The sequence below is a fragment of the Coregonus clupeaformis genome, unplaced genomic scaffold (assembly GCF_020615455.1).
Source record: "Coregonus clupeaformis isolate EN_2021a unplaced genomic scaffold, ASM2061545v1 scaf0957, whole genome shotgun sequence".
Lineage (NCBI taxonomy): Eukaryota > Metazoa > Chordata > Actinopteri > Salmoniformes > Salmonidae > Coregonus > Coregonus clupeaformis.
Window position 1 is genome coordinate 64 of NW_025534411.1, and position 12,931 is coordinate 12,994.

Consider the following 12,931-nt stretch of genomic DNA (forward strand, 5'->3'; position numbering starts at 1 on the left):
CATACCTTTTAATGCAGAGCTACATGTAAGGGCAGTGACGTATCAAACAAGACACTCGAACAAACCTTTGTTTCCGATACCATTACATACAGTATGTGAGAGCAACCGTTTTTTGTCTTCAATGTGAAATATATGTTAAGATATGTACGGACGTGTCTCATTATACCTGGGTTTTCTATTCCATTTCCCTGTGATCGTCCAGGTCCCCTCCTTCATGTCGATGGGTTGTGGTTGTACCCGGCTCCTCCTCAGTTTGTTCCTAACATACAAGATTAGGTGATACATTCAATAATGTGTAAGAAATTCTTTTGTTGTCTCTGGTGTCACCAATACAGTACGAGACTCCGTATTTGATGTTTTGTGTGGACCCAGGAATAGAAGCTGCTGCATGGAACAGCTAATGGAGATCCTTATAAACTAAACTAAAGAGTCAGTGATACATGATATCTGAGACTGGACATAGCCCTCCAGGTGTACCGATCCTAATAAACTAAAGAGTCAGTGATACATGATATCTAGACTGGACATAGCCCCTCCAGGTGTACTGATCCTAATAAACTAAAGAGTCAGTGATACATGATATCTAGACTGGACATAGCCCCCTCCAGGTGTACTGATCCTAATAAACTAAAGAGTCAGTGATACATGATATCTAGACTGGACATAGCCCCTCCAGGTGTACTGGATCCTAATAAACTAAAACTAAAGAGTCAGTGATACATGATATCTAGACTGGACATAGCCCCCTCCAGGTGTACTGATCCTAATAAACTAAAGAGTCAGTGATACATGATATCTAGACTGGACATAGCCCCCTCCAGGTGTAATGATCCTAATAAACTAAAGAGTCAGTGATACATGATATCTAGACTGGACATAGCCCCTCCAGGTGTACTGATCCTAATAAACTAAACTAAAGAGTCAGTGATACATGATATCTAGACTGGTACATAGCCCCTCCAGGTGTACTGATCCTAATAAACTAAAGAGTCAGTGATACATGATATCTAGACTGGACATAGCCCCCTCCCAGGTAGTACTGATCCTAATAAACTAAAGAGTCAGTGATACATGATATCTAGACTGGACATAGCCCCTCCAGGTGTACTGATCCTAATAAACTAAAGAGTCAGTGATACATGATATCTAGACTGGACATAGCCCCCTCCAGGAATTGTACGATTCTAATAAACTAAAGAGTCAGTGATACATGATATCTAGACTGGACGGAGCCCCCTCCAGGTGTACTGATACTAATAAACTAAAGAGTCAGTGATACATGATATCTAGACTGGACATAGCCCCCTCCAGGTGTACTGATCCTAATAAACTAAAGAGTCAGTGATACATGATATCTAGACTGGACATAGCCCCCTCCAGGTGTACTGATCCTTATAAACTAAAACTAAAGAGTCAGTGATACATGATATCTAGACTGGACATAGCCCCCTCCAGGTGTACTGATCCTAATAAACTAAAGAGTCAGTGATACATGATATCTAGACTGGACATAGCCCCCTCCAGGTGTACTGATCCTAATAAACCAAACTAAAGAGTCAGTGATACACGATATCCTAGACTGGACGCAGCCCCCTCCAGGTGTACTGATCCTAATAAACTAAAGAGTCAGGGATACATGATATCTAGACTGGACATAGCCCCCCTCCAGGTGTACTGATCCCAATAAACTAAAGAGTCAGTGATCCATGATATCTAGACTGGACATAGCCCTCCAGGTGTACTGATCCTAATAAACTAAAGAGTCAGTGATACATGATATCTAGACTGGACATAGCCCCCTCCAGGTGTACTGATCCTAATACACTAAAGAGTCAGGGATACAGGATATCTAGATTGGACATAGCCCCTCCAGGTGTACGATCCTAATAAACTAAAGAGTCAGTGATCCATGATATCTAGACTGGACACAGCCCCTCCAGGTGTAACTGATCCTAATAAACTAAAGAGTCAGTGATCCATGATATCTAGACTGGACATAGCCCCTCCAGGTGTACTGATCCTAATAAACTAAAGAGTCAGTGATACATGATATCTAGACTGGACATAGCCCCCTCCAGGTGTACTGATCCTAATAAACTAAAGAGTCAGTGATACATGATATCTAGACTGGACATAGCCCCCTCCAGGTGTACTGATCCTAATAAACTAAAGAGTCAGTGATCCATGATATCTAGACTGGACATAGCCCCCTCCAGGTGTACTGATCCTAATAAACTAAAGAGTCAGTGATACATGATATCTAGACTGGACATAGCCCCCTCCAGGTGTACTGATCCTAATAAACTAAAGAGTCAGTGATACATGATATCTAGACTGGACATAGCCCCCTCCAGGTGTACGATCCTAATAAACTAAAGAGTCAGGGATACATGATATCTAGACTGGACATAGCCCCTCCAGGTGTACTGATCCTAATAAACTAAAGAGTCAGTGATACATGATATCCTAGACTGGACATAGCCCCTCCAGGGTGTACTGATCCTAATAAACTAAACTAAAGAGTCAGTGATACATGATATCTAGACTGGACATAGCCCCCTCCAGGTGTACTGATCCTAATAAAGTAAAGAGTCAGGATACATGATATATAGACTGGACACAGCCCCCCCAGGTGTACTGATCCTAATAAACTAAAGAGTCAGTACATGATATCTAGACTGGACATAGCCCCCTCCAGGTGTACTGATCCTAATAAACTAAAGAGTCAGTGATACATGATATCTAGACTGGACATAGCCCCCCTCCAGGTGTACTGATCCTAATAAACTAAAGAGTCAGTGATACATGATATCTGAGAATGGACATAGCCCCCTCCAGGTGTACTGATCCTAATAAACTAAAGAGTCAGTGATATGATATCTAGACTGGACATAGCCCCTCCAGGTGTACTGATCCTAATAAACTAAAGAGTCAGTGATACATGATATCTAGACTGGACATAGCCCCCTCCAGGTGTACTGATCCTAATAAACTAAACTAAAGAGTCAGTGATACATGATATCTAGACTGGACATAGCCCCCTCCAGGTGTACTGATCCTAATAAACTAAAGAGTCAGTGATACATGATATCTAGACTGGACATAGCCCCCTCCAGGTGTACTGATCCTAATAAACTAAAGAGTCAGTGATACATGATATCTAGACTGGACGTAGCCCCCTCCAGGTGTACTGATCCTAATAAACTAAACTAAAGAGTCAGTGATATATGATATCTAGACTGGACATAGCCCCCTCCAGGTGTACTGATCCTAATAAACTAAAGAGTCAGTGATACATGATATCTAGACTGGACATAGCCCCCTCCAGGTGTACTGATCCTAATAAACTAAAGAGTCAGTGATACATGATATCTAGACTGGACATAGCCCCCTCCAGGTGTACTGATCCTAACAAACTAAAGAGTCAGTGATACATGATATCTAGACTGGACATAGCCCCCTCCAGGTGTACTGATCCTAATAAACTAAAGAGTCAGTGATACATGATATCTAGACTGGACATAGCCCCCCCAGGTGTACTGATCCTAATAAACTAAAGAGTCAGTGATACATGATATCTAGACGGACATAGCCCCCTCCAGGTGTACTGATCCTAATAAACTAAAGAGTCAGTGATACATGATATCTAGACTGGACATAGCCCCCTCCAGGTGTACTGATCCTAATAAACTAAAGAGTCAGTGATACATGATATCTAGACTGGACATAGCCCCCTCCAGGTGTACTGATCCTTATAAACTAAACTAAAGAGTCAGTGATACATGAGTATCTAGACTGGACATAGCCCCTCCAGGTGTACTGATCCTAATAAACTAAAGAGTCAGTGATACATGATATCTAGACTGGACATAGCCCCTCCAGGTGTACTGATTCTAATAAACTAAACTAAAGAGTCAGTGATACATGATATCTAGACTGGACGATTTAGCCCCCCCCTCCAGGTGTACTGATCCTAATAAACTAAAGAGTCAGGGATACATGATATCTAGACTGGACATAGCCCCCTCCAGGTGTACTGATCCTAATAAACCAAAGAGTCAGTGATCCATGATATCTAGACTGGACATAGCCCCCTCCAGGTGTACTGATCCTAATAAACTAAAGAGTCAGTGATACATGATATCTAGACTGGACATAGCCCCCTCCAGGTGTACTGATCCTAATAAACTAAAGAGTCAGGGATACAGGATATCTAGACTGGACATAGCCCCCTCCAGGTGTACTGATCCTAATAAACTAAAGAGTCAGTGATCCATGATATCTAGACTGGACATAGCCCCCTCCAGGTGTACTGATCCTAATAAACTAAAGAGTCAGCTATCCATGATATCTAGACTGGACATAGCCCCCTCCAGGTGTACTGATCCTAATAAACTAAAGAGTCAGTGATACATGATATCTAGACTGGACATAGCCCCCTCCAGGTGTACTGATCCTAATAAACTAAAGAGTCAGTGATACATGATATCTAGACTGGACATAGCCCCCTCCAGGTGTACTGATCCTAATAAACTAAAGAGTCAGTGATCCATGATATCTAGACTGGACATAGCCCCCTCCAGGTGTACTGATCCTAATAAACTAAAGAGTCAGTGATACATGATATCTAGACTGGACATAGCCCCCTCCAGGTGTACTGATCCTAATAAACTAAAGAGTCAGTGATACATGATATCTAGACTGGACATAGCCCCTCCAGGTGTACTGATCCTAATAAACTAAAGAGTCAGGGATACATGATATCTAGACTGGACATAGCCCCCTCCAGGTGTACTGATCCTAATAAACTAAAGAGTCAGTGATACATGATATCTAGACTGGACATAGCCCCCTCCAGGTGTACTGATCCTAATAAACTAAACTAAAGAGTCAGTGATACATGATATCTAGACTGGACATAGCCCCCTCCAGGTGTACTGATCCTAATAAACTAAAGAGTCAGGGATACATGATATATAGACTGGACATAGCCCCCTCCAGGTGTACTGATCCTAATAAACTAAAGAGTCAGTGATACATGATATCTAGACTGGACATAGCCCCCTCCAGGTGCACTGATCCTAATAAACTAAAGAGTCAGTGATACATGATATCTAGACTGGACATAGCCCCCTCCAGGTGTACCGATCCTAATAAACTAAAGAGTCAGTGATACATGATATCTAGACTGGACATAGCCCCTCCAGGTGTACTGATCCTAATAAACTAAAGAGTCAGTGATACATGATATCTAGACTGGACATAGCCCCCTCCAGGTGTACTGATCCTAATAAACTAAAGAGTCAGGATACATGATATCTAGACTGGACATAGCCCCCTCCAGGTGTACTGATCCTAATAAACTAAACTAAAGAGTCAGTGATACATGATATCTAGACTGGACATAGCCCTCCAGGTGTACTGATCCTAATAAACTAAAGAGTCAGGATGACATGATATCTAGACTGGACATAGCCCCCCAGGTGTAATGATCCTAATAAACTAAAGAGTCAGTGATACATGATATCTAGACTGGACATAGTTCCCCCAGGGACCGATCCTAATAAACTAAACTAAAGAGTCAGTGATACACGATATCTAGACTGGACATAGCCCCCTCCAGGTGTACTGATCCTAATAAACTAAAGAGTCAGTGATACATGATATCTAGACTGGACATAGCCCCCTCCAGGTGTACTGATCCTAATAAACTAAAGAGTCAGTGATCCATGATATCTAGATGGACATAGCCCCCTCCAGGTGTATGATCCTAATAAATAAACTAAAGAGTCAGTGATACATGATATCTAGACTGGACATAGCCCCTCCAGGTGTACTGATCCTAATAAACTAAACTAAAGAGTCAGTGATACATGATATCTAGACTGGACATAGCCCCCTCCAGGTGTACTGATCCTAATAAACTAAAGAGTCAGTGATCCATGATATCTAGACTGGACATAGCCCCTCCAGGTGTACTGATCCTAATAAACTAAACAAGAGTCAGTGATACATGATATCTAGACTGGACATAGCCCCCTCCAGGTGTACTGATCCTAATAAACTAAACTAAAGAGTCAGTGATCCATGATATCTAGACTGGACATAGCCCCCTCCAGGTGTACTGATCCTAATAAACTAAACTAAAGAGTCAGTGATACATGATATCTAGACTGGACATAGCCCCCTCCAGGTGTACTGATCCTAATAAACTAAAGAGTCAGTGATACATGATATCTAGACTGGACATAGCCCCCTCCAGGTGTACTGATCCTAATAAACTAAACTAAAGAGTCAGTGATACATGATATCTAGACTGGACATAGCCCCCTCCAGGTGTACTGATCCTAATAAACTAAACTAAAGAGTCAGTACATGATATCTAGACTGGACATAGCCCCCTCCAGGTGTACTGATCCTAATAAACTAAAGAGTCAGTGATCCATGATATCTAGACTGGACATAGCCCCCTCCAGGTGTACTGATCCTAATAAACTAAACTAAAGAGTCAGTGATACATGATATCTAGACTGGACATAGCCCCCTCCAGGTGTACTGATCCTAATAAACTAAACTAAAGAGTCAGTGATCCATGATATCTAGACTGGACATAGCCCCCTCCAGGTGTACTGATCCTAATAAACTAAAGAGTCAGTGATACATGATATCTAGACTGGACATAGCCCCCTCCAGGTGTAGCTGATCCTAATAAACTAAAGAGTCAGTGATCCATGATATGTAGACTGGACATAGCCCTCCAGGTGTACTGATCCTAATAAACTAAACTAAAGAGTCAGTGATACATGATATCTAGACTGGACATAGCCCCCTCCAGGTGTACTGATCCTAATAAACTAAAGAGTCAGTGATACATGATATCTAGACTGGACATAGCCCCCTCCAGGTGTACTGATCCTAATAAACTAAAGAGTCAGTGATACATGATATCTAGACTGGACATAGCCCCTCCAGGTGTACTGATCCTAATAAACTAAAGAGTCAGTGATACATGATACCTAGACTGGACATAGCCCCCTCCAGGTGTACTGATCCTAATAAACTAAAGAACAGTGATACATGATATCTAGACTGGACATAGCCCCCCCCAGGTGTACTGATCCTAAAAACTAAACTAAAGAGTCAGTGATACATGATATCTAGACTGGACATAGCCCCTCCAGGTGTACTGATCCTAATAAACTAAAGAGTCAGTGATCCAGATATCTAGACTGGACATAGCCCCCTCCAGGTGTACTGATCCTAATAAACTAAAGAGTCAGTGATACATGATATCTAGACTGGACATAGCCCCCTCCAGGTGTACTGATCCTAATAAATAAACTAAAGAGTCAGTGATACATGATATCTAGACTGGACATAGCCCCCTCCAGGTGTACTGATCTTAAAAACTAAACTAAAGAGTCAGTGATACATGATATCTAGACTGGACATAGCCCCCTCCAGGTGTACTGATCCTAATAAACTAAAGAGTCAGTGATAATGATATCTAGACTGGACATAGCCCCCTCCAGGTGTCACTGATCCTAATAAACTAAAGAGTCAGTGATCCATGATATCTAGACTGGACATAGCCCCCTCCAGGTGTACTGATCCTAAAATAAACTAAAGAGTCAGTGATACATGATATCTAGACTGGACATAGCCCCTCCAGGTGTACTGATCCTAATAAACTAAACTAAAGAGTCAGTGATACATGATATCTAGACTGGACATAGCCCCTCCAGGTGTACTGATCCTAATAAACTAAAGAGTCAGTGATCACATGATATCTAGACTGGACATAGCCCCCTCCAGGTGTACTGATCCTAATAAACTAAAGAGTCAGTGATCCATGATATCTAGACTGGACATAGCCCCTCCAGGTGTACTGATCCTAATAAACTAAAGAGTCAGTGATCCATGATATCTAGACTGGACATAGCCGCCCTCCAGGTGTACTGATCCTAATAAACTAAAGAGTCAGTGATACATGATATCTAGACTGGACATAGCCTCCAGGTGTACTGATCCTAATAAACTAAAGAGTCAGGACATGATATCTAGACTGGACATAGCCCCTCCAGGTGTACTGATCCTAATAAACTAAAGAGTCAGTGATACATGATATCTAGACTGGACATAGCCCCTCCAGGTGTACTGATCCTAAAATAAACTAAAGAGTCAGTGATACATGATATCTAGACTGGACGTAGCCCCCTCCAGGTGTACTGATCCTAATAAACTAAAGAGTCAGTGATACATGATATCTAGACTGGACATAGCCCCCTCCAGGTGTACTGATCCTAATAAACTAAAGAGTCAGTGATACATGATATCTAGACTGGACATAGCCCCCTCCAGGTGTACTGACCTAATAACTAAACTAAAGAGTCAGTGATACATGATATCTAGACTGGACATAGCCCCCTCCAGGTGTACTGATCCTAATAAACTAAAGAGTCAGTGATACATGATATCTAGACTGGACATAGCCCCCTCCAGGTGTACTGATCCTAATAAACTAAAGAGTCAGTGATACATGATATCTAGACTGGACATAGCCCCCTTCAGGTGTACTGATCCTAATAAACTAAAGAGTCAGTGATACATGATATCTAGACTGGACATAGCCCCCCCAGGTGTACTGATCCTAATAAACTAAAGAGTCAGGATACATGATATCTAGACTGGACATAGCCCTCTCCAGGTGTAACTGATCCTAATAAACTAAAGAGTCAGTGATACATGATATCTAGACTGGACATAGCCCCCTCAGGTGTACTGATCCTAATAAATAAACTAAAGAGTCAGTGATACATGATATCTAGACTGGACAGCGCCCTCCAGGTGTACTGATCCTAATAAACTAAAGAGTCAGTGATACATGATATCTAGACTGGACATAGCCCCCTCCCAGGTGTACTGATCCTAATAAACTAAAGAGTCAGTGATACATGATATCTAGACTGGACATAGCCCCCTCCAGGTGTACTGATCCTAATAAACTAAAGAGTCAGTGATACATGATATCTAGACTGGACATAGCCCCCTCCAGGTGTACTGATCCTAATAAACAACTAAAGAGTCAGTGATACATGATATCTAGACTGGACATAGCCCCCTCCAGGTGTACTGATCCTAATAAACTAAAGAGTCAGTGATACATGATATCTAGACTGGACATAGCCCCCCTCCAGGTGTACTGATCCTAATAAACTAAAGAGTCAGTGATACATGATATCTAGACTGGACAAGCCCTCCAGGTGTACTGATCCTAAAAATAAACTAAAGAGTCAGTGATACATGATATCTAGACTGGACATAGCCCCCTCCAGGTGTACTGATCCTAAACTAAACTAAAGAGTCAGTGATACATGATATCTAGACTGGACATAGCCCTCCAGGTGTAATGATCCTAATAAACTAAAGAGTCAGTGATACATGATATCTAGACTGGACATAGCCCTCCAGGTGTACTGATCCTAATAAACTAAACTAAAGAGTCAGTGATACATGATATCAAGATTGGACATAGCCCCTCCAGGTGTACTGATCCTAATAAACTAAACTAAAGAGTCAGTGATACATGATATCTAGACTGGACATAGCCCCCTCCAGGTGTACTGATCCATAAACTAAAGAGTCAGTGATACATGATATCTAGACTGGACATAGCCCCCTCCAGGTGTACTGATCCTAATAAACTAAAGAGTCAGTGATACATGATATCTAGACTGGACATAGCCCCCCTCCAGGTGTACTGATCCTAATAAACTAAAGAGTCAGTGATACATGATATCTAGACTGGACATAGCCCCCTCCAGGTGTACTGATCCTAATAAACTAAAGAGTCAGTGATACATGATATCTAGACTGGACATAGCCCCCTCCAGGTGTACTGATCCTAATAAACTAAACTAAAGAGTCAGTGATACATGATATCTAGACTGGACATAGCCCCCTCCAGGTGTACTGATCCTAATAAACTAAAGAGTCAGTGATACATGATATCTAGACTGGACATAGCCTCCAGGTGTACTGATCCTAATAAACTAAAGAGTCAGTGATACAGATATCTAGACTGGACATAGCCCCCTCCAGGTGTACTGATCCTAATAAATAAACTAAAGAGTCAGTGATACATGATATCTAGACTGGACATAGCCCCCCTCCAGGTGTACTGATCCTAATAAACTAAACTAAAGAGTCAGTGATACATGATATCTAGACTGGACATAGCCCCTCCAGGTGTACTGATCCTAATAAACTAAAGAGTCAGTGATACATGATATCTAGACTGGACATAGCCCCCTCCAGGTGTACTGATCCTAAAAACTAAACTAAAGAGTCAGTGATCCATGATACTCTAGACTGGACATAGCCCCTCCAGGTGTACTGATCCTAATAAACTAAACTAAAGAGTCAGTGATACATGATATCTAGACTGGACATAGCCCTCCAGGTGTACTGATCCTAATAAACTAAAGAGTCAGTGATACATGATATCTAGACTGGACATAGCCCCTCCAGGTGTACTGATCCTAATAAACTAAAGAGTCAGTGATACATGATATCTAGACTGGACATAGCCCCCTCCAGGTGTACTGATCCTAATAAACTAAAGAGTCAGTGATCCATGATATCTAGACTGGACACAGCCCCCTCCAGGTGTACTGATCCTAATAAACTAAAGAGTCAGTGATACATGATATCTAGACTGGACATAGCCCCTCCAGGTGTACTGATCCTAATAAACTAAACTAAAGAGTCAGTGATACAGATATCTAGACGGACAAGCCCCCCAGGGTATGATCCTAATAAACTAAACTAAAGAGTCAGTGATACATGATATCTAGACTGGACATAGCCCCTCTCAGGTGTACTGATCCTAATAAACTAAAGAGTCAGTGATACATGATATCTAGACTGGACATAGCCCCCCCCCAGGTGTACTGATCCTAATAAACTAAACTAAAGAGTCAGTGATCCATGATATCTAGACTGGACATAGCCCCCTCCAGGTGTACTGATCCTAATAAACTAAACTAAAGAGTCAGTGATACATGATATCTAGACTGGACATAGCCCCCTCCAGGTGTACTGATCCTAATAAACTAAACTAAAGAGTCAGTGATACATGATATCTAGATGGACATAGCCCCTCCAGGTGCTATTGATCCCAATAAACTAAACTAAAGAGTCAGTGATACATGATATCTAGACTGGACATAGCCCCCTCCAGGTGTACTGATCCTAATAAACTAAACTAAAGAGTCAGTGATACATGATATCTAGACTGGACATAGCCCCCTCCAGGTGTACTGATCCTAATAAACTAAAGAGTCAGTGATACATGATATCTAGACTGGACATAGCCCCCCTCCAGGTGTACTGATCCTAATAAACTAAAGAGTCAGTGATACATGATATCTAGACTGGACATAGCCCCCTCCAGGTGTACTGATCCTAATAAACTAAAGAGTCAGTGATACATGATATCTAGACTGGACATAGCCCCTCCAGGTGTACTGATCCTAATAAACTAAAGAGTCAGTGATACATGATATCTAGACTGGACATAGCCCCCTCCAGGTGTACTGATCCTAAAAACTAAACTAAAGAGTCAGTGATACATGATATCTAGACTGGACATAGCCCCCTCCAGGTGTACTGATCCTAATAAACTAAAGAGTCAGTGATACATGATATCTAGACTGGACATAGCCCCCTCCAGGTGTACTGATCCTAATAAACTAAAGAGTCAGTGATACATGATATCTAGACTGGACATAGCCCCTCCAGGTGTACTGATCCTAATAAACTAAAGAGTCAGTGATACATGATATCTAGACTGGACATAGCCCCCTCCAGGTGTACTGATCCTAATAAATAAACTAAAGAGTCAGTGATACATGATATCTAGACTGGACATAGCCCCTCCAGGTGTACTGATCCTAATAAACTAAAGAGTCAGTGATACATGATATCTAGACTGGACATAGCCCCTCCAGGTGTACTGATCCTAATAAACTAAAGAGTCAGTGATACATGATATCTAGACTGGACATAGCCCCCTCCAGGTGTACTGATCCTAATAAACTAAAGAGTCAGTGATACATGATATCTAGACTGGACATAGCCCCTCCCAGGTGTACTGATCCTAATAAACTAAAGAGTCAGTGATCCATGATATCTAGACTGGACATAGCCCCCTCCAGGTGTACTGATCCTAATAAACTAAAGAGTCAGTGATACATGATATCTAGACTGGACATAGCCCCCCCCAGGTGTACTGATCCTAATAAACTAAAGAGTCAGTGATACATGATATCTAGACTGGACATAGCCCCCTCCAGGTGTACTGATCCTAATAAACTAAAGAGTCAGTGATACATGATATCTAGACTGGACATAGCCCCCTCCAGGTGTACTGATCCTAATAAACTAAAGAGTCAGTGATCCATGATATCTAGACTGGACATAGCCCCCTCCAGGTGTACTGATCCTAATAAACTAAAGAGTCAGTGATACATGATATCTAGACTGGACATAGCCCCCTCCAGGTGTACTGATCCTAATAAACTAAAGAGTCAGTGATACATGATATCTAGACTGGACATAGCCCCCTCCAGGTGTACTGATCCTAATAAACTAAAGAGTCAGTGATACATGATATCTAGACTGGACATAGTTCCCTCCCAGGTGTACTGATCCTAAAAACTAAACTAAAGAGTCAGTGATACATGATATCTAGACTGGACATAGCCCCCTCCAGGTGTACTGATCCTAATAAACTAAAGAGTCAGTGATACATGATATCTAGACTGGACATAGCCCCCTCCAGGTGTACTGATCCTAATAAACTAAAGAGTCAGTGATACATGATATCTAGACTGGACATAGCCCCCTCCAGGTGTACTGATCCTAATAA

General features: G+C 41.8%; 1 protein-coding gene across 1 annotated transcript in view; it reads right to left on the reverse strand.

Moving 5' to 3' along the window:
• Window positions 1-237: 237 nt before the first annotated feature.
• LOC121548377 (ATP-binding cassette sub-family C member 12-like) overlaps window positions 238-12,931 on the reverse strand; it is a gene marked incomplete at its 3' end in the record, with an annotated part of 63,994 nt that continues 51,300 nt past the window's right edge. The window contains 1 exon segment of the mRNA XM_045217182.1: window positions 238-259. Coding sequence (XP_045073117.1) covers window positions 238-259 — 22 coding nt within the window.